We start from the raw sequence: 23,630 nt of genomic DNA on the forward strand, positions 1-23,630 counted from the left end.
TAAAAACAGAAAAATTTTTGCTTTTCTCCAGCTGATGATGTATGTGCAAAAGGTGATCGCCAACCGTAAGGTCCAGGAGCAGCAGATGGCCATGGCAAGACAGGGACTACTGTTGAACCAGCTGGCCATGCAGAACAGCCTCGGAGGTCCCATGAATCAAATGGATCTGCTCGGGTTGTACCAGCAGCTTGGGGCGCTCCAAGGCCTTCCCTCTTCTCAGATGGGCAAGAACCCCGGCCCATCTAAGGGCCTTTAGATGCCTCTGCTCGACCCTACCGCCCCTCTGTGTTCCCAAGGCTGGACTGAGACGGCCAGAACACCTGCAAGAGGGGATCCTGGGACTTTGTGAAAAGGGGTTTTTAGCAGTGCAGTTTATGTATATAGCCTTAATGTTATTCAAGTTTAATTCTTCTTTTTTCTGATGTATTTTATTTAAGATTAAAGACGACAAATCCCCAAATGCTTTTAGGCATTGCAGGTTTTTTTTCCCCTTAAATAAGGGCTGTGCATATATAAATAATTATATTGCAAGGAAAACAGCGTGATTGAAGAGGGACCATAGTGTTACTCCATAGAGATTTTGCCCCAGTAAAAACACATTCTGTGTTAATAGTAGTGGATTGTCATCGGTGTTGTGATAGCCAGTGCTCCAGAGACACTGCGACAGACACCTTAAAAGCGTAAAGTCAAGTTAAATGGCCTTATATCATGCAGCTAGATCTCCTCTGACGTTTTAAAACCCCTTTTCTATTCTTCTTTTAGGTATTTAAACTCGTTGTTGCTATTCATGCTATGGAATGTCTGTGTTGTTTAAACTGCTTGCTGAATTCCTCTGGACTTTTGTAACATCAAATTTCTCGTTGTAGTGTTGCCTAGCATATTGTTGTGAGTACGGTTTTTTTTTCTTTTTTCTTTGGTTCGTTTCCCCATTCACGTTGGGTTCACGCCTGAGCCGGTGTCTGGCAACAGGAGTTTGGTACATGTTTGTGCGGTTTAACTGGGGTTCAACCTGTTCTAATCTGATAGGTTGTATTCTTTTTTTTTTCTTTTTTTGTTTTGGGCACATCTCCGCTTCGAATGCTAAACTTGATGTTTTTCATTGGCAGCCATAAACCCTTTGATATACACAGGAGGTAATTCGGAAATGTATAGGAACTTTTTTCCCTTCTGAAAATGTTCTTATGTTATTATATAAACTTCTGCCATTAATAAATTCTGCTACTTAGTATTTAATATCACATTTAAATAAAGTGACCAAAAGATCAGCTACATGCAGTACTTGTTTGGTGGTGCTTTCTCAAAGTATCAAAGTATCTTCTTGGTTACTTTGGCTTTGTTTTTTGTATTTCGGGGGGGACTACTTTTTGGCATTGTGTTAGAATATTTGGATCTTTTCTTGTTCATGTTAATATGTGCCACACCCAACCCATGATGCAGCAGTGCAGTGTACACTCTGAGGTCTCTGAATGAACCATAACTATTAATTTCTCCCACCCTGACTTGATTCAAATACTGATACTAGTAAGTTTTTAAGTCAGTTATAAATCATTATGTATACTTATTGATGTTAATTAATGTTTCAGGTCCCATGTTGCATAATTCATTACTGCATGTTATTCCTAATGTTTGTCTTGGTAACCTCTAAAATGACAGTCACCTTGGCCCTGTTAAGATGCGCTGGTGATCCGATCTCAAGTAGAAAGGCGAGAGTCATAACCTTTTAAACCTGGTCGTAATATGTTACTTTTGACCACTTGTGATATGAGGGGAGGGTGTGTGATTTATGATTTTGGAAGCTCTCGATAGAACGTTTAAGCATTTACATGTTTTTTTATTTTTTTACCACCTCCGAATGTGGTTGAAGTGGACAAATCTCAAAACATTTTAGGCCCAGTTTACAGCTGTCCAGCCTCAAGTCTCATTTCAGTCAGCTCACTGACATTTTTTTAATAGTTTAAAATGTAAAAAGGCCCCTAGGCTAAAATTTTAAACTGAAGTGTAATTTCTGTGCCCCAAAACAGAATTTAATAAATAAAATTTTGTTTACAAACGGCTTCCTTGGGGTCCTGGGTAGCTCAACGGGTATTGATGCTGACTACCACCCCTGGAGTCGTGAGTTTGAATCCAATCTAAGCAACCAAATTGGCCCGGATGCTAGGGTGGGTAGAGTCACGTTGGATTAACCTCCTCGTGGTCGCTATAATGTGGTTCTTGCTCTCAGTGGGGCACGTGGTGAGTTGTGCGTGGAAGCCGAATAGAATAGCGTGAAGCCTCCGCATGCGCCAAGTCTCCGCAGGTTATGTGCTCAACAAGCCCTATGGTAAGATGCATAGACTGACTCTCTCAGACGTGGAGGCAACTGAGATTCGTCTTCCACCACCTGGAGTCACTATGCCACCATGAGGATTTCGAGCGCATTGGGAATTGGGCATTCCAAATTGGGGAGAAAAAAAACAGCTTCCTGGGGCCGGTTGCATAAAACTGTTTTAGACTAGTCTTACTAGTTAGTCTTCGAAAGACCAAAATGTAAGACAGCACACCTCAGGCTAACTTTTGTTTACATTGCATTTTGCCATTGAAAATAACTGTCAGCTGAGCTAGTGGGGGCTGAAAGGGGTTCGAGTTGAGACTTGGTTGAAGACTTTGACTTCAAAAATGGTAACAAAATGTTGTGTTTTTAATTATTTGGGTTAAATCACTAAATGTGTTCATTAAAATAAATTTTGAAGCACTGTAGTCCTCTAAGCAAATATTCTCAGTGAATAAAACATTTATTGAGTGTCCACTGTCGGCCATTTTTTTTTTTTTTAAGCTGTTCAGTGTCTTATTTTTCCCACAATGCAATGCAAATTAGACTGTCTTACTAAAGACAACTGTGAGCTTGTTTTATGCAACAGGCTTTCTATGGCGTCTTTAGCTAGTCAAACTAATTGTTAGATTCAGTCTTAAGTTAATGGCTATGTTTATGCAACCGGCCCCTGAATACACACCCGTCTGCTGTTGATTGAACATGGTTCCGCCCCAACTCACTCCATTTGTTGAGTCAATGTTATTGTGTCCATATGGACGTGTCGCTCAAACAGAAAAGTTTTATAGTGCCACAGAGACAGTGGTAACAATTTTCAAGAAAGTTGACCTGCAAATGTCTTACAGTTGTCTATATTAAGCTGGGTAAAGAGAGCATTTTAGGACAGAAAAGGTTACACACTTCGGCTTCAACCAATAGCAAATAGCTACTTAAGCATTATTTTTAAGCATTTTCAGACATGTAGATTGTTTTATTTGTTCTGAAACGGGTTCAAATTGTAACCATGTTGCACTTTCTTGGTTTGGTTCACTTTCACAGGGCAAGATTTCAAAAGAACCAACATTTTGTTAATAAAAGTCACATGAGCAAACTGTCCACTCATTGGTCAGAATGTTTGTGTAGCTCATTCATCATGATACCTGTTAAAATGATACACCTGTAAAATGTTGTCAACCTGTACAAATGTTTAAGTATTGTTTGTCACAGTTATGCAAAACATTGGCACATAGTATAGAATGCACATTCAAGTTAGAGGTTGTGTAGCAAATAAAATCTGTCACTCGGATGGAGTTGTAAAATTTAAAATTACGTCTTGGTTATTTTTATCCATCATTAGTTTCTTTTGCATTATTTCTGCATTGATATCTGCCCTCTTTCTTGTACACGGACGCATACAGCAGAAGGTGTAAAGCCACACAAAGATGTTTTTTATCTATCAAAAAGCTGCAACATCTGACTGTTGCAGAGACCTGGGTCCATTCTGCCGCTATCCAAAAGAGAGGGGTTCATACTAAAATCGGCACAGGAATTCTCTCCCTCTCGAACTGGCGTTCCCGGCTCCCCTTTATCCCTCTCCCGGCTGATTGGGATGATTCAGTGCCGGGCGTCCATCGTTATGGCCTGGCCACTCCCGCCACCTCATCACAAATATACATCATAACTAATTATGCTGCGTTCTTCTCTTTCATAATTTAATCTGTTAACAATTTCAATACATCTTGTCAAGTTTAAAAGGCCATTTTGCACAAAAATGAAAGTTGTCATCACTTCTGTATGACTTTAGAGAGTTTGTCACCATTCACTTTCATTGAATGAAAAAAGATGCAGTGACCGTGAATGGGGACTGAGACTAAATGTTTTGCTTAACATCTTTTTGTTCCACAGCAGAGAAAAATTCATACAGACTCAAGGGTGAGCAGTGATGACAGAAATGTCATTTTGAAATGAACTGCCCTTTAAATGCATGTTAAAGTATTTGTTAAAGGTATCTGCCAAAATTAAAAATATATGTGTTATTCAGCACATGCTAGACCTAATTCACCGCAGCGCCATATTTGATTTTTGATGAGAATGACAACGAGGCTCTGAGGGACAGGCGTATAGTCTCTACAATGGGCTGTACTGTTTTTGTTTTTACACGTTTTTGGATCATTCCTCAGACAAAACATTGAAAAGATATCTTTTCAAGGACACTCCATAGACAAAAAAACTCCAGACAACACCAGTTGTGGAACATCAGATGTGATCTTGGTGCTTTTTAAAGATTTATACGGTGCGTGCCATTGAAGAGATGGTAAGCTTATCCCTCACAGCCTCGTTGTCATTCCCATTAAAAATCAAACATGGCGCTACTATGAATAAGGTCTATTGCGTCATGTCGAAAACAAGTGACTAAAGAGAAGGGTAACAATATGCATGCTGTCCTTTAGGCTCCATGCATTCATAATGAACTTTGGGTTTTAATGTTGCATTATATTACAAAAGAAAACCTAGAAATGCACAATAATAAAAAATCCTGTGTGAGTGTGTCGGATTGACTTGCGGTCTATACAGTGGTATGCGCTGAATTAAGCTCCTAAATCGCATCTTATTTGACAAAAACGGAGTTCTTTTGTCCACTAACCTTTTCAGAATGATCCAAAACACTTCAAACAACAGTGCAACCCATTGAAGAGTCTGCAAGCTTGTCCGTCACAGCCTCGTTTTCATTCCTGTCAAAAATTAAAGATGACACTACTCTGAAAAGAGTTCCATTGGGACAGTAAGATGCTCTTGAGTGGTGGTGGTGTAGTGGTCTAAGCACATAACTGGTAATCTGGTAATCAGAAGGATGCTGGTTCGAACCCCACAGTCACCACCATTGTGTCCTTGAGCAAGGCACTTAACTCCAAGTTGCTCCGGGGGGATTGTCCCTGTAATAAGTGCTCTGTAAGTTGCTTTGGATAAAAGCGTCTGCCAAATGCATGAATGTAAATGTAAATGTCTTGAGGGTTAACTTGACCAATGCCCCCATATCTGGTCAAAAAGCAACCTCAAAAATGGGGGGTAGCAGTATGGGAGCACTCTTCATGGTGCAGTCAAGCTCCACCCTACATTTGAGTTTTTTCGCTCATTAATGCATCACATTACGGAAGTAAAATTGGTTGCGGATGATGTGTCATGTTGACTTTAACAGTTCTAGAGCAGCTAGTATAATGACTCCTATTACTGGATCTTCCCCGTTCTCGCACCAAATTATTTTTAATACAATTCTTTGAATAAATGAATGAGACCAACAACGTCAGATAGGACACAAAGCAGCGACTTGTCGGGACACCTCTCAACTGTCACATCCCTGAGAGTCTCATCGCCATCTTCACACCCCACTGTACTCCTTCGATCTTTCATCCGCTGTGTTTTCTTGTCCTTGCTATTATTTTCATTTCTTTAGCTGCCAGGGTTTCTCCCCCTCTTTTCCATTCGCCCCATCCTGCGTCCCCCTCCCGAGGCATTCACAGCTTGCATAAAGCTGCCAAAAGAGAAACATTACAACTATTGCAGATGTTGAAATGTTGATCCCATCCTTCGTATGCCCAGATTACCATTCAGCTAACTTTGCAGCACATCCCTGCAGGCCACTAGACAGCTGTTCCCTCATCCACCCCCCAAAGTTAAACCTGCTTCCGTTCACATGCCCCAAGAATATGCGTTACACTTTATAATACACATTATACGTGTTAACGCTCTGAAAGAATTCAAGACCGTTGGCTGCGACTCTAACAATTGATCATCTGAGCGCAGCCGAGCCAAGGAAGTTGTCAGGCGTTGGCGATGGGTGGGGTTGTGAATAAGTTTATAAATCTGGATTGTTCTATGAAGCCAAATTGTTCGTCTGATAATGTAAGCAGACTGAAAACCTATAGGGTCCTTGGGCAATGTCAATGCTGGTCCTAATCTTCACATGGGGGTTTTGTGTTGCTATGATTTACTATACATTGGATTTCTGACTCTACATGTTATCAATACTATATAGATAATATTGTTGTGTTGCCGACTTCTCAACAGGTTTGACGCCCACCAGCGCACCACATTCCCTTTTATTGTTTCGCCTTCTGTGGGCCGTTGATTTATGCCTCTACATGCTGTTTAGGAAGAACTTTCCCACAGGTTCCCTGAGCCAAGAGCTGTCTTTTTACATCATCAGCTAACATCCACATCTCTCGGGAGCTGGATTATTCTGTGAATGTTGCTGTGATGCTGTTGGTCTTTCAGATGTTTTTGAGAAACATTTCACAGATTGACTTGAGTCCAGTTTGGGTGCCGACCACCCTCGTTTCTCTGGAAAGAGGGTCATGGATACGTTTCATTTTAGATTAATGACCAGCGTTTTGACAGACCACAGTGCGTATCTTAAAATGACAATATGTGTTTTAAGGCAAACCTAACCTCAAATAGACTTCTGCTACATTCATGTCTTGTCGGAGTTACTGTAATTATGAAATGGCAACTGGAACGACCTCGGAAGTTATTTGTTTCTGTGGCAAAACAGTTTTGCTGTTGATAACTGCAAAACCTTTGTCACTTCATTAATTCACCTCCTATATGTTCTTGCAAAATGTGTAAGAACAAAGAAAGTGCTCCAGGTAATAACGGCATAATAAAATTGCATATCAAACAAAATGGTTCACTACCTTTAACTCTTGAGGCTGCTTACATGTTGGTTATTTTTACATGACGTCACGAATCTCAAGTCAGAATTTTTCCAAGAATTTCAGAGATTACAACTTCTAATTACGAGTTCTTCGAAGACGTGAACACTTAAGTCAGAATCTTGTAATTACTGTATATTTCGACTTGGCGTGAACGCACCATTAGGCAACTTAAACTCTAATCCATTTTCTTTTGAAAACTGTTTTCAGTTTCCCAATGACACTGTTTTCCTAATTATATGTAAATCGGGCTTTTTCGAAAATGTTTGGAGGAAAACGCTGTTTTCAAACGAGAACTTAAAAGTGGACAATGCATCAACCAAGCCAAGCTCGCATAGAATCTGCCCGCAGAATTTGAGGGAATTTTTAGGTTCTACACATGCATACTTGGTAAATATTTTGGCTAATTTGAGTATGTTTAATACTACGGCTGTGGCTCAGGTGGTAGAGCGGGTTGTCCACTAATCGTAGGGTTGGTGGTTTGATATCTGGCCCACACGACTCCACATGCTGAAGTGTCCTTGGGCAAGACATTGAACCCCAAAATGCTCCCAATGGCAGGCTAGCACCTTGCATATCAGCTCTGCCATCATTGGTGTCTGAATGTGTGGGTGAATGGGTGAATGAGGTGCAGTGTAAAGGGCTTTGAATACCGCTAAGGTTGAAAAGGTGCTATATAAGTGCAGACCATTTACCATAGCCACAAATTAAATAATTTAAACTCGTTAAGAAAAAAATAGGTTACAGTGAGGTACTTACAATTTAGTTGACTAGGGCCATTTTTATGGAGGGTTTAAAGGCAGAAATGTGAAGCTTGAAATTTTATAAGAGCACTTACATTTAATTATTCTGTTAAAACTTCTGTATTATATGAGCAGAAAAGTTTAAGATTGTATTACACTTTAATCATGTTCACAAATATGGTTTATAAATTGTTGCTTTGAAAGTGTGAGTATTTCTATGTTTACAGATTGGCTCTATTCACTTCCATTGTAAGCAGGGTTGGGAGGGTTACTTTTAAATGTATTCCACTACAGATTACAGAATACATGCTGTAAAATGTAATTTGTAACGTATCCTGTTAGATTACGTTACTGACCTTGAGTAGTCTAAATACTTTGGATTACTTCTTCAGCACTGGTAGATTTTGTCACTTGTTTTGACTATAGAAATTCTGTCAGTACAGTCAGACAAAATATACATGTTACAAATACATTCTCTGAAAAACCCAAATTGATCTTGTTTTAAGGATTCTTCGATATTTTTACAGGAAAAAAATACAAATATGATTATCAAGAATAAGATTTTTACCCTAATATTAAAGGTCGTACTAGAGAAGAATACATTTTCTAATGTGGATGTCTTAATAAACAAATATGATCGTGTCGGGTAACATGTGCATGTAAAATGGCTAGAAATAGCATTTTAGCTTAGCGTAAAACTGACAATTTACACAAGTTTTATTTCTATTTCTTCTGCACCAAACATACTTCAAACGTACTTCTCTGTCTGCTCGTATGAATGTAACACATCATAAGAAAGTGTTTCACCGCTGTTCAAATGCACTTTGGATCTCATCATTTATGTGTATAAATGTTTTCTAACTGAAAGGACGGAATATTAAATGAAACAAATGACAATAAAATGCAAAGTAATCTCTTTTGAATGTAACTGTATTCTGATTATCAACCATTTAAATTGTAAATGTAGTGGAATACAGTTACTTATATTTTGAATTTTAAATATGTAATCCGGTTACATGTATTCCGTTACTCCACAACCCTGATTGCAAGTGCCTCAACAACCAAGAATTTCGCTTTTTCTTTTTTTTTATAAATGAAAAAATTGAAATAAATTTTGTGGTGATCAACATTATGCCGAATGCTGTCTTTTGAGTTTTTGTATTGAACCCGAAATATTCCTTTAAGTGTAGTTCTCTCAACAAAAACATTTTACTATGTTTAAATCAATTGGCTAGAATTCCACAGATTTTCCAGAAAATTAAGGAAATGCTAAAAAAAGAAATTCCATCTGGGCCTGCCTACATGCCAAAAAGTACTCAATTAATTACGCTAATGTCTACATTGTGATTTCAATTGTGTAATTGTGCAAATATGGTCACTGACAAATACTTGATAGCAGGACAATTTTATTGTCGATCATTCAGGTCAAATGATTCAGCCCTTCCGTACAATCTCAGTAGAATCTACAGTTCCGATAACTTCAAGTTCATTACAAAATAGAGTCTTTGAAATAAATAAATATATTTATATAGAGATTTATAATTATACTTTATATGTGGAAAATAAATATATTGTACATCTTATAAATAGGTTCATCCATATTTACATGTCTTTCACTTACATTTTTAATAATGTTCCTGACAGCCTGAACATTATAAGTCACTCTTAGGCAAATGACCGAAGCCTCTACCAAACCCTTCTGCAAGCACCATACATTTTTACATCTTAAATAAAAAGTGATATCCTTAGCTGTAGTCGCTTTTTCTACCAATTGGAATGTTTTGCCTTTTATAATTATCAGTTTGAACCTTTTAAAAGTTGTAGATGCCAAAATATCAAAGATAATCTGATTCTGTACATTTTAAGTGGGGGGCAATGTTTGCAAGTCTTTTTCCCCAACATACAAGTGCTGCTTTTTCATTCAAAATAGATGTTTTTTGTTTGTTTTTCTAATAGAAGCTGGCCATTTTTCTTCACACCAAGTGACCTTAAAGTTACACTTTTGCTTTGCATTCGTCCTACAGGAAGGTTGGAGTATATTCCCATGTCCATCTTCTTGGCAAGTGCTGTGTCCACATTTTATGACCTTTCAACGTGACCCTTTAAGGCAGTTGATGGGCAAAGGAGTCTTTTTGAACTTTAGACATTTAGGTGCTTATTTAGATTTGACCCTTGTTGTTTCCAGAGGGACCGTGCCGAAAAAGTGATCCACTTTGCAGAGAAGTGTGGATCCAACAAATGACTGTCAGAAGAAAGGGTGTTTGCATGACATGCATGTCATGTGACCCTGAAGTCAACACCTCTTTTTCAAGACATCTTTTGGCACCAGCTTTGGATGCAGGAATGTTCCCCCTCCTCTGTGGTTTGAAACCCATTAAGGAGAGGAAACAGAGCCATCCAGGACACACACGTACTGTTTATCTCAGTCACCGTTGGAGAGGGGCTCCTCATTTTGGATCAGAACCCAAATATAAACAGTTGCGAGGCGAGAGAAGGAAGGTCTTGTGATTCTTAATGTTCCTCAGTGTCTGTCTTCCCCATCTGAGCCTCCAACCCAGCAACTCTGGGTGATGTTCTGGTCACCTATGCTGGAACAAGTCTCTGTAGGCCTGGGGTATCTTCTCAATCTCAACCGGCCTGGGAAGGAAGTGAGTCAACTTCTGATGCTTTTTAGTCCTACCGCCTTCTCGAGGCGAGCCATCCTTGTTTAGGGCCACGTAGTAGTACCTCTCAGTGTCTGCGTGCTTGTAGAGCGTGGATGCGTATGTGTTGTACCAGTTCTCTTCGAATTGCTCACGGAAAACGCATTCTGCTGTCAACTTCTTCTGCAAGAGAACCAGAAAGAGAACATTGTTTAGATGTAGATTCTAACTGTCTCAAACAACACACTTGCACTATACACTGTGCATTATACACTGTGCACTATGCACTGTGCGCTTGCACTATACGCTATGCGCTTGCACTATGCACTTGCACTATACGCTATGCGCTTGCACTATGCACTATGCTCTTTACATTATGTGCTTGCACTATACACTATGCACATGCACTATACACTATACACTCAGCCATCTAGAGTACACATTTTCGAAGTGTAGTATCATCTCAAAAGAAACGTACTTTATGAAATGACTCGTACACCGATGCGAGTGCTTTGCCAACACACGGCCCGGTTGAACACATAACTTATTGCATTTCTGTACTATAGTTACCTTTTTAAAAGTTTGTGCCATTAAACTAGATTTATGATTCAGGTAATTGCTCTAAATATATAGACTTCACATAACTTGATCAGCTATATTATCCAACTGTTTGTGCCTTTACAGTACATTAAAAAAAGAAAGGTTGTCTGATTTACTTAATCATATTATTTGTGATCTACACAACAAATTACTTAATATTATTTATTTTTTGGGATTTAGAACCGATTCTGTTATGCTGAGTTACCATTGTGCTGAATAGTGGAGCTTTTGCTTGGGTTGAGGATGGGCACACAACAAAACGCTGGACGTTGCTTTACTCTAGGAGCAATTACTATTAGCATTAGCATGTTAATGTATTCCATTGCTAGCAGAAAGTTAGCAAACAAGCATAACCTTTCAGCATAAATGTGACAAAAATATTTGTGACAATAGGTAATATAAAAATAACAAATTTTCATTGTAGAAATGACTTGAACAAATGATGTTTCCTGACAAATAATGAATTAGCTAAACCAAGAGGAAAAGATATGTTGATGCATCTTAATTGATTTATGTGAAACAGATGTACATGATTAAATCGTGTAAATTCAATGCATTTTCTCAGTATAGGTGACTTGAAATGGAAAACTCACTGTAGCGGACAGTTCACACTAAGGTCTGCTATAACACCCCTTGTGGCAACGTTGAGAATGCAACGCATACTTGCGTTGTGTTATTAATTGCAGTGACATCTGCCTGAAACCATTCAAAATTGGACTCATTCACTTCCATTGTAAGTGCCTCACTGTTGTTTAAATTTACATTCTAACTGTGTCCCAATGATGTGCTATTCACTGTGCACATTTGCAAGGTGGAGTCTTCAGAAGTTTTGCTATTTGCCCCAATTTCGCCATTAATTACAATGGTTTGTCATCTGTGTACTCGTACACTTCTTTTCATGCATTTTCAGTGTGAACACACTAATAGCGCTACTAATGGTGCTTTTACATCATGTCGGAATTACCGTAATTAAGATTCATGTTCGCAGAACTCTAATTCAGAGTTTACAGCTTGTAATTATTACGAAACCTCTGACTTGACAGTTGTGACACCATGTAAATGAAACAATGTGGCTGCTGCCTCTATATAATAGCAAGTGTTACCTAGAGCACATTCTTTGTTCTTCAGCATTTAGCAAGAGCATTTAGAGATGAATTAATGTAGTAATTAAAAGTGTTGCTGTCATAAACAACAAAGGCACATAAGGATTTGTTTTGGCATTACGAATGCCACCAATGAAACAAATAATTTCTCAGTCCAAGAACGTAAACCGCTCTGAATTGTCAGCCCGTTATTCCAACAGGATGTGAATGCAGCAATACACTAGAGAACGGTGTAGAAAAGTTTTAGATGCAGCTTCTGATTTGGAGATTTAATGTGCACTGCATTATTATTTTTAATTACAATAGCAAAACTGGAAACCTCTTGTGTCCTGCCACAATAAACTCCCTCACCAAGACAAACCATTAAAGGTCTAAGATGATAAATCAAAGTGTGACTCTGTTCCTGCCCTAACCCAATCAGAATCATCCTAAGCCAAACATCCTGTGGTGTGATGTCTCTGTGTATCAAGAGCACCCAGCTTGTGTAAGCGTGTAACTGCATGTTTTAGTGCTAGCATGCACCTCCCATTTACAGAGCTCCAGATGCATTGGAAAGCATATGGGTGTGAAGACGTGTTGCTGTACCGTTCTCACAGTGCACAGTTTACCCTTGTCACCACTGCAAAATGAGTAGAGTGGAAACTATCTCGGGCCAGACAGCAGGTGCTCGCTGCACCAGAGAAGGGAAAGTCATTACAGGCAAGCGTTGCAGTTTACACCCAAAATCATTCTTTAAATCTGTCTTTAAAACCTTTTTTGTCTGCTTCCCCCATGATGCAACGAGGCCGTCTCACACAAACACAGCAGCCTGAGAGAGTCTGTGTGGGCTGCTACTACTACAGCGCTGACAGAACTCCATGAGCAATGGCTTCGGGTTAAGCAGGTGAACTTTCGTTGGCTGACTACACCGCTGAGAACAATGGAGGACACTGGGGCTACATCATGTTTCCTGCCAAAAAACAGTCGTGCTATGGGCCAGGCTCAAGTCTTGGGGTCAAGGCAGTACATTTAAAACGAGTGTTTAAAATAAAGTTAGCCTTGAAAGTTCTGTTAACAAATGTTTTAAACAGTTGGCTCTGTTAGTTTTTACCCAAAAATAAGCCAGGAAAAATACTAAAGGTGCAAATAAATTAATATGTGGCTGTTTAATTATATCTAGCAATCACAGAAAGATTTGAGCTCATCTGTTTACTCAAACTTTTGAAGTATCTACCCAGGGGCATCCCATCAGTCCATGAACTAACAGTTTCTATGGCCTTGATGTAAAGTAGTGCAGTTTGACTTGGCACAAAATACCTTTTAGGAAGGTTCTGGATTAATTACAAGTTAAGCTCGATAGACCGCATATGTAGCATAATGTTGATTACCACAAACATGATTTTCAACTCATCCCTTGTTTATTTAAAAATTACAGATATTACCGAATTTGGCATTGGTGCTGGTTTATTCTGCTTTTTAAAGACTGGCTGGAAATCATGAGAATAATTATGATTATTCCATTGACAACTATTGTTTTTAACCATAAGAAACCGTAACTGTGAAAAAATCTCTGTTTATAGGTTTGTGTCAAATTGGAGGTAATTTACAAGCAAAAACGTGGCATATAAGCAGCACCAACATAATTGTCAAAGACATATACTTAGCTATTATTACTTGCTATATTTTTGTCAGTGAGTAAAACAAATGGGCTGGTTGTATTCTACTCTTTGAGAGCTTTCCAACAACATATGACACATGGCTATTTGATGACCTTGATTTTTTACTGACTGATATGTTCAGAGCAAAATTTTATATATATATATGATCAAAACGGACCACTTCTGATTTGTCTGCAAATTTCAATGCATTGAAGTTTTGGTCATAATGTCAACATGCATTGAAAAAGTAGAGCTTCTAAGCTTTCAAACGATACCTATTTTGTGTTGGTCAAGACTGTAGTTATTAATATTTCATATATTTTATATACTTTTCTTCTCACAGGCCCACAGGCGGGTCAACCTGAGCTTAACACGATAATGCATACATTACTGTGCAAAAGTCTTAGGCACATAAGATGTTTCACAAAAACATTTGTCTTAAGATGGTTAATGTCTTAAGATTGATATCTGCTTCTTTAGTGTGTCAGTAGGAAATATACATTTTATATCCTTTTGCAAATAGAATAGAATAGAAGAACAGGGAGCCCTGCTGCAACAGATGTCATGGTCGTCACAGATCACCCCACTGAACATCGAGATTACACAAAGAAACAGAAGCAATTGAGACAGCCGAAATAGATAGAAGAACTGTGCTGAATTCTCCAAGATGCTTGGAACATCCTTATTGGCCAACAACCAAGAAAAACTGTGTCCAGGTGTAAGTAGGAGAATTGGTGCTGTTTTGAAGGCAAATGTGTTCACGCCAAATATTGATTTAGGTTTTGTCTGTATTTTGTATGACGTTAATTGATTAATGAACTAATTGTCATTATTGTTTTAAGAAATCCTCTCATTGAAAGTTTTTCACAATAGTCTAAAACTTTTGCACAGTACTGTGTATGTATGTGTGTATATATATATATGTGTGTGTGGAGTGGTGGTGGCATAGTGGGCTAAAGCACATAACTGTTAATCAGAAGGTTGCTGGTTCGATCCCCACAGCCACCACCATTGTGTCCTTGAGCAAGGCACTTAACTCCAGGTTGCTCCGGGGGGATTGTCCCTGTAATAAGTGCACTGTAAGTCGCTTTGGATAAAAGCATCCGCCAAATGCGTAAATGTGTGTGTGTGTACATATGCATGTAATTGAAAATGTTTCTCTTTAGGTTTGTATACAAACATATATAATAGTGAAAATAAGATAAGAAAAACTTAACTAAATTTAATACAAAATACTTTTGGAATGTTTTAAGCAGTTGGTGTTAGAAAGATTTCAATTTTAAAGCAAGGGCGTAGCTGCAGGTGTGCCTGGGCCCACCCACACTATTAGAGATCAGTCTTTGACTTCAAATCAACTTTATACACTCACCGGCCACTTTATTAGGTACACCTGTACATCTACTTATTCATGCGATTATCTAATCGGCTAATCGTGTAGCAGCTGAGTAATGTATAAAACCATTCAGATATGGGTCAGGAGCTTCAGTTAATGTTCACATCAACCATCAGAATGGGGAAATATTTGATCTCAGAGATTTGGAGTGTGGCATGATTGTTGGTGACAGATGGGCTGGTTTGAGTATTTCTGTAACTCCTTGGAGTTTCAAACACAACAGTCTCTAGAGTATAAAGAGAATGGTGCCCAAACAAAGAGCATCCAGTGAGTGGCATTTCTGTGGGTGAAAACGGCTTGTTAATGACAGCGGTCAGAGGAGAATGGCAAGACGGGTCCACTGACAGGAAGGTGCCAGTAAACCAAATAAACATGTTACAACAGTGCTATGCAGAAAACATTTCTGAACACACAACAACACATTGTCGAACATTGAGGCGGATGGGCTGTAACAGCGGAAGACCCCTCCGGGTACCATTACTGTCAGCTTAGAACATGAAACTGCGGCTGCAGTGGGCACAGGCTCACCAAATTTGGACAGTAGATGATTGGAAAGACATCGCCTGGTCTGACAAATCTGGATTTCTGCTGAGGTACACAAATGGTAAGACCACGTTGCGACCCAACGTGGTCTTCTGCTGTTGTAGCTCATTCATCTCAAGGTTCGACATGTTGTGCGATCTGAGATGCTGTTCTACTCACCGCAATTGTACAGAGTGGTTATCTGAGTTACTGTAGCCTTTCTGTCATCTTGAACCAGTCTGGTCGTTCTCCATTGACGTCTCTCATCAACAAAGTGTTTTCGTCGACAGAACTGCCACTCACTGGATGTTTTTAGATGTTCGCATCATTCTCTTTACACTCAACCTTAACTGAAGCTCCTGACCTGTATTTGCATGATTTTATACATTACACAGCTGCCACACGATTGGCTGATTAGATAATCGCATGAATAAGTAGATGTACAGGTGAACCTAATAAAGTGGCCTTTTAAGTGTGTGTATATATATTGTACAAAAAAACCTGAAAATTCGAATTAAATCTGTTCTCAGTCTAATCAATTTTATGAAACTGAGAATGAATAAATAAATGACAATGTGACCTACTTGGCACCCATTTTTAGTGTGGTTATTTTCTGTCTATGCCACTCTATAAAAGTCAATTATTTAATTTCGCTAACATATTATCTTTATATATAGCACTTACACTTCTCACAAAGTACTGGTGCCTCCCTAGGGGGTTGGTACCCTACGCAGGGAGCGGCGGCAGCCTTGCAAAGGGGGTCCAATGCAAGGGTCTCATCTTAAATATATTGGACTCAACTTTACACTGAAAAGGTTAGTAAGTTATTTTATTACACTAATATATATTGTTTATATCTTGTAGCTATACTTTTGAAACCGTAATTATTTCAACGTTTATGGACTGGCCCCATTTACTTCCATTGTAAGTGCCTCACCGTAACCACCATTTTCGCTCTTTATAATTAACGAGGAATGAGTCGAAAATGTTTTCTGTGCCAATTAACAATATGTTGATTCTGCTTAACTTTAATGAACCCTATAACATTCCTTTAAATTTTCACTTTCTCACCCTCATGCCATTCAAAACATGCATGACTTTGTTTTCTTCCGTTGAACACTAAAGGAGATTTTTGCACCAAGTAAATGGTGACTGAGACCGTCTAACCTTTCTCCTTTTTTGTTCTATGCAAGAAAGTAAGCCATACTTGTTTGGAACGTCATGAGTGTGAGTAAATGATGGCATCATTTTCTTTTTTTGGTCAAATGGTTACTGGTTCCTTTAATTTTACGCAACAGAAATGCATTCAAATGTGCGTGTTGAACCCAGGCCTGAACCTCCAGGTGATTTGTAGTAAGAGTGCGCGCTGACCAGCGCTTACAGTCTTGATTTTAATAGGATGCTATCGCGTTACACGTGAAGTCATCTCTCTTCTTGCTTTAAATAGGTTTGTTTTAACTCAAGATCCACAGAAACTCGCTGGGGCCCCCGCTTATTGTCTGCCGAAATCTGATAGCATGTTTTTCCCACAAGCATGGCGAAGTCTGCGGAGGGGGAGGCCAGCCGCATTTTCCTATATATGGTTCTCTGCTAGAATGCAAAAAGTAAGTTCAATCCTGTAGCACACTTTTATCTCTAGGTCTCTTGCTTACAATTTGCACACTCCAGCTCGGTCTTCACGCGACTGCACGGAGATATGCACAAAGCCAGGCGCTCTCTCAGCTCGTATATCCACGATATGTGGGTGTGTATATTGTACACGCTTCATGTGTCCCTGGAAAATATGTAAATATTTTAAGTATGGAGTGAAATGAAGAGGCCATTTTTCTTCGCTGAGATTGAACGCTCTTGAAAATGTATATAGACACAAACAAGGTGAGCCAGACTGCAATCAGACCCCACTGATCAGAGGTCAGGGCTCGCTACAGTGTAAACATGGCTTGTTTTGTCTGGTTTAATGTTGTACATCTGCATCATATGGGATGGTGGATGGGTTGCCGTCCGCTCCCCATTTCAGCACCGACTACATTCCTATTGGTACACTTCATAGAGCAGAACCGTGTATTGGTGCAATGCGTTTGGAGTGTGTGTGAGCGCAACGGAGGCTTGACTCACCGACCCATAGAGTTCACCTTTCTCGTTCATCCCCAGATAGAGGCCCGCATCCACGCCTCGTATACTCACCAGCCCGACGGCCAGACTGATAAACTCCAGAATACCTGCCACAGAATAACACGTGTCAGACATTGTACAGACACCTTTACAACTGCAGCACAGCTGTGCATCAACTGAGTATATGAGTGTCAGGGAGATTTAGCCAGCAGGCCATTTAAATATCACTGACTCTTAGGTACAATGTGTCTTGCTCGAACAGAGTGGATGGTGGCAATCACTTCGCAGCTGAAGATGGTTGGTCACTTGATGAATAAAGGGCTTGTTTGGGACACCAGAATCCATAACGCAACATATTGTGATGACCAGCTGTTCTGTTTTTGTTTTTCCAGCAGGGTTAGCAGGGGCCAGCAAGCCTTATAAAATTCATAATTTACTCACCCTCATGTGATTCCAAGCAGAGGCCTATAGTAACAAAGTACAAATATGTACTTTACTAGAGTATAATATTTCTGATGACTTTAACTTTTACTTCACTACATTTTTAAAAATGTACTTTCCTTTGTGTCAGTTCCTAAATATACCAATATATGTGTCACTTTGTGTTGTCAAGATTTTGGCTGGGTTTGAAATGGCATACTTACCCATACTACCCTTACTAATTCTGCCATATCTGTATAGTATGCCATTCCGAACTCTGACTTTTTCTTTTCAATTTTTGCAAATTTGAGTAAATATTGCATAAAATAAGTGTTTGTTTCCTCTTTAGAAATTTTGTGTACATCTGATCTGCTGTTGTTAAATTGCATTTTGTTTATCAGCATTTATATCCACAATGCTGCTCTCTGGATATCGGCATCGACCATTAGAAAACCCATATTGGTCAGCCACTACTTCTGATAAAGTTACGTGCCTTAACATTTGTTCAAGTCTCTCGCCTTTCCTGGAGAACTGTTTATATGTGTAATATTTAGCAGTTTGTAAGTGAATAATGGAGTGGTGGTGGTGTAGTGGTCTAAAGCGCATAACAGGTAATCAGAAGGTCGCTGGTTTGATCCCCACAGCCACCACCATTGTGTCCTTGAGCAAGGCACTTAACTCCAGGTTGCTCGGGGGATTGTCCCTGTAATAAGTGCACTGTAAGTACGCTTTGGATAAAAGCGTCTGCCAAATGCATAAATGTAAATGTAGTTACCATTTCTACACAAAGGTACAGTGTGAATGAATCAACAATGAACAGCTGTGCCATTATTTATGCCATTTACTTTTTGATACTTAAGTACATTTAATATGTTACTTTAGACATTTAATTGAGTATTTTTCTCATGTGCAACTTCAACTTGAGTCAGTTTCCAATTTTCCATTATATTTCAGCTCTGTAGGTCTATACAATGCAAGTCAATGGGTACCAAAACTTTGAAGCTCCAAAAGCACATAAAGGCAGCATAAAAATTATTCATAAAACTCCGGAGGTTTAATCCATGCCTTCTGAAGCGATATGATATGTGTGGGTGAGAAACAGATCAATATCGAAGTCCTTTTTTACTATAAATTCTGCTCTTTGCTCAGTAGGTGGCGATATGCACAAATAATGTGAATACCCAAAAACAAAAGAAGTGAAAGTGAAAGTGGAGATTGATAGTACAAAATCACTTGGACTACTTTTATGATACTTTTGGGTCCTTTACACTTTAGTGTATTGCATAGACAGACCAGGATATTCAATGAAACATCTCTTTTTGTGTTCCACATAAAAAAGTCGTATGAGTTTGGAATGACATGATGGTGAGTAAATGATGACAGGATTTTCAGTTTTGAGTGATCTAACCCTTTAAACTGTGTTTTTAGTTATGGTCATCACATTTCTGGTGTGTTTTGAGCAAGGCTAGGTTGTATATTGTCATAAAAGTAAGCTTTCAACAGACTACTAGTTACAAAATTGAGGCACAGTCTAAATAACCTACAAGAACAGGACATTTAAGTGAAGACTTGAAGACATTATTCAATGTGTTCATAAGATGGCACAATGTAGACGTAAACAATCTCAGAATATTTGCATAGACTTTACTCACCCTCATGTTGTTCCCAACCTGTATGACTTTCTGTCCTCCGTGGAAAACAATAGGAGATTTTAGGCAGAATGTTGGTCTTAGTCACCATTCACTTTCTTAGCATCTTTTCATCTGTACAGTCAAAGTGGATGGTGGCTAAGGCTGTTATTCATTCCATGGAGGAAAGAAAATCATACGTGTTTGAAAGACCATGATGGAGATTAAATGAAGACGGTTTTCATTTATGGGTGAATTGTCCGCATCACGATGCATTTGTGTCAATATTCCATGTGCATGAGCCCGATCTTGTCCGAAATCAGCTGTCTGCACGCTTTTGATTAAAGACTAAGGCAAAAAACTACACCTTTGTGGTCTTCAACCACCACCTGGACTGATTATGTTGTGATCTGAATGCCAAACGACGACACTGCAATCTCTCAGATGCAGTTAAGCAGAAGCATGTTTCATATGCGTTTAATCAAAGACATTGCCAACTCGCAACATTACCGACAAACGCCTCGCATTTGCCTTGAGGATGCCAGAAACATGACCGCAGACCACCCAATCCAGTAAAGCAGCTTGTCTCGGCCTAAAAACAAGCATTACCGCTGGATTCCACAGTGGTCATGCTTTAATTTAGAGCTATTCCTGTCTCCAAAGCAAGGGCTGCACCTGCACAATGATTACGGATCAGAGCCATGCAAAAAATGCTCATGTCTGGGCTCTGCTATCATTTGTTTATCATTGTAATACCAAGAACTCCTTGACTGATTTATTAGCGCTGTAATTAGTAGTGTCTGTGCCTGCATCGGTCGGGGTCCTTTGAACACATTTTTAGAGAAAAACAACCTCACGCTGTGAGCTTGCTTTCTGCTGCAGAGGAGCACCTGTGACCCTGCCGAGGGCATTTCAAGTGTGAGACTGAGAGATCTGTTACTATTGCCACAAAAAGCACACTTTGAACACTTCAGTTACACTAAAAATGTCTGAATGTCATCACATTGGACGATAAAGTATCAAAGCAAGTGGCATCTGCAAACAAAAGCTGCAAGAGCTTTTCTCAGAACTACCTTCACTTTTCTGAGCCATTTTGGCATGACCTTTCGACAACTGGTTTCAAGATGAATTTAGTGGCTGTATGAAGTCACACAGGTGTAGTTCAGCACATTAACTATGTCCCATTAACATCGGGCAACCACAAAGGGTCCAAATACTTCTAGTTTTCAAAAAATGATTAAAATCGAATAACCTATTTTTGGGGTCACCGTACGTAGTGCATGGGCCCCAATTTCAGGGAAACTTAAAATTGTCAATATTGTGAAGAAAGTTTGTTGTGCCCCACTCATTCAGATCTGCATTCTTGTGCGATAATCACCCATGAATTCTGCCCAAGTTATGCATACAAGTTATGTCTTGCACTTGCATGCAATTGCAATATGAAAGAAATGCGATGACAACCGAAACTGTCAAATGAAGCATTTGAATACATTTGTTCATAACTTACGAGTGATGTTTCTATTACACATTCCCATAAGGTGGGGACTTTCTGCATGCAACACACAAACACACACACTACCAGACAGCAGATTGATTGAGTGACGGATGGTCAATGCTCAGCGAATCATATAGACACATGGAGCATTTTTGGCCATCACAGGTGCAAATAAAACTGAGTATCTGACGCCAGATTTTACTGTGTCATTATAGGCTTTTTTCTGGACACATCTTTATTTTTAAGTGTATGTTTCTTTGTCTTTCATCATGGGGATGTTTTTTGGCTTATCCCCAACCTTGTTCAGCACCCCCAGATCGTCACCGAAGCACTGTGGCTTGAAGACCTCTCCAGGTCTCATTGGATGACCAGATGGAGAATCTGTGATGATCTGGAAGGCTGGAATCAGGCAGATTCGTCTTTCTGAATGATGCATGAATAAAGCCACATACGAGGTTATCCTGTAAGAGCTTGATTCCTTCTGCTCTGACAATGTTCCCCAACTCTGAGGATTGGTTTTACCAGCAGGCCAATGCTCCAGGTCAATCAAGTCCCTGTCATGGCCAGCCCAATCTCCAGACCTGAACCCCATTGAAAACCTCTGGCACGTGATCAAGAGAAAGATGGATGGCCACAAGCCTTCAAACAAAGCCGAGCTGCTTGAATTTTTGCGGCAGGAGAGGCATAATGTCACCCACCAGCAATATGAAGACTGGTAGAGAGCATGCCAAGACTGTGATTTGAAAATCAGCGTTATTCCACCAAATATTAATTTCTGAAGTTAAAACAATAGTATTGTGTTGTTTATAAATGAATATGAACTTGTCTTTGCATTATTCGAGGTCTGAAAACACTATCTTTTTAGTTATTTTGACCAATTGTCATTTTGTACAAATAAATGCTCTAAATGACAATATTTTTATTAGAAATTTGGGAGAAATTAGAAATTTCTTTTCCCAGAGCTGTATATAAAATATGTGGATTTCTGTGATCCCAACACACATTAATATGAATTAATTGCGACTGAGATGCCAAAGCAATTTATTAACAGTAAAAGACATTGTTTGGTATGTGTGAGATGTCATATCGTACAGTGACCCAGGTGCGCGCGCCAAAACTGCTGTCTCACCGAATCTGCTGTGGTCTTGTCTAGTCCCGTGTACCGTCCCGTTGGGAAATATCTCCAGCTGGAAGCCGGTGCGGCAGTAGAGCTGTCTCCTGCGCAGGATGCCCTTCAGGTGGCCAAAATCCGTGAGCGATCCGCGCTGCAGTCTGCCCTCAATCAGACCTAATCTCTCATTCAGACCGTCCGACAGAGGCACATTCCCCAGCGCTGGAAACGCCTGCAAATCCAGATCGATGGTCCCGAGAAATCCAGTCACCTCTGCCATAACGAGAAAAACTTGTGTGCTCAGAGACCGGACAGGAGAGAGACGCTCATTTCATCTGTGAATCAGTGTGTACCGAGTCACTTATATAGACATCCATATCCTCCCCGAGCCACGCCTGGATGACATCCCTGCACCTTCAGCATGGCAATGGTGAGTTTCCCCTCAAACTTTCATCACTGATGAAACACTGGAGCAGAAATGAGCGCGCGACTGATCTGTGTGTGCGTAAAGTAACACTCACGCCGCACAAATGTCCAAACCGCGCAAATCAATGAAAAAGTGTTCATAAAGTTTCTCAGACTGTCTGTTTCTCTGTATGTATGCGGGTTTGTTCCTCTAATCGAAGGACACCATGAGCTGCGTAACCTCAGTCTGATTGTAGATCACAGTGTCTCTCACTGTATACCCATAGTGCGTAACAAGTCACTGGAGGAGTTTCTGGCTGTGTCTCAAAACCTAATAAGCTGCCTACTTAGCACTTTTTGGGCATCTTGGGCATGTGCAGCAGTTTTGGGCATCATAGACGCATTCAGCAACCTAAAAACCAAGGGAACTGCCAACCTAGACAGCATTTTTGGGCAAAATTATCATGTGCAGCAACCTCAAAACAACTGATCTGCCTAACAAGACAGCATTTTTGGGCATCCAAGTGGTATTACAGATGCGTGCAATAACTTTGAAACCAAGTGAACTGTCTACCTGGACAGCATTTTTGGAAATCTTGGCATGCGCAGCATGTTATCGGTATACAAACATGGCTCTTTTGGTGTCTCACAGGTGGATGCAGTATTTTGGGCATTATAGGTGCATGCAACAACTTCAAAATTGAATGAGCTGCCTACTTAGACAGCATGTTTGGGCATCACTGCTGTGTGCAGCAACCTTAAAACCAAGTGAACTGCCTACCTAGACAGGAGTTTTGGGGATCTTAGCACACGCAGCTTTTTA

At 39.7% G+C, this 23,630-nt stretch overlaps 2 protein-coding genes across 2 annotated transcripts in view; one reads left to right on the top strand and one right to left on the bottom strand.

The window, feature by feature from the left end:
* Window positions 1-3,592, top strand: part of atrx (ATRX chromatin remodeler) — a 63,918-nt gene extending 60,326 nt beyond the window's left edge. The window contains 1 exon segment of the mRNA XM_052149922.1: window positions 32-3,592. Coding sequence (XP_052005882.1) covers window positions 32-256 — 225 coding nt within the window. The 3' untranslated portion in view covers window positions 257-3,592.
* A 5,551-nt stretch (window positions 3,593-9,143) lies between these two features.
* On the bottom strand, window positions 9,144-22,724 carry LOC127660079 (fibroblast growth factor 16-like). The gene is made up of 3 exons (XM_052150143.1): window positions 22,421-22,724; window positions 17,752-17,855; window positions 9,144-10,564 (listed from the first exon to the last, which is right to left on the bottom strand). Exons 1-3 carry the CDS (start codon window positions 22,680-22,682, stop codon window positions 10,319-10,321), a joined length of 612 nt encoding a protein of 203 aa, XP_052006103.1. The 5' UTR covers window positions 22,683-22,724; the 3' UTR covers window positions 9,144-10,318.
* Window positions 22,725-23,630: the final 906 nt, after the last annotated feature.

This window comes from Xyrauchen texanus, chromosome 19 (genome assembly GCF_025860055.1).
Source record: "Xyrauchen texanus isolate HMW12.3.18 chromosome 19, RBS_HiC_50CHRs, whole genome shotgun sequence".
Classification (NCBI taxonomy): Eukaryota; Metazoa; Chordata; class Actinopteri; order Cypriniformes; family Catostomidae; genus Xyrauchen; species Xyrauchen texanus.

What these genes read in the sequence shown, in the direction of transcription:
- LOC127660079 (XM_052150143.1), bottom strand. Translation starts at nt 22,682, where the DNA reads ATGGCAGAGGTGACTGGATTTCTCGGGACCATCGATCTGGATTTGCAG. An exon ending in ACAAGACCACAGCAGATTCG is followed by an intron (nt 17,856 to 22,420) that starts GTGAGACAGCAG and finishes ATTCTGTGGCAG; the next exon opens with GTATTCTGGAGTTTATCAGT. An exon ending in AAGGTGAACTCTATGGGTCG is followed by an intron (nt 10,565 to 17,751) that starts GTGAGTCAAGCC and finishes GTTCTCTTGCAG; the next exon opens with AAGAAGTTGACAGCAGAATG.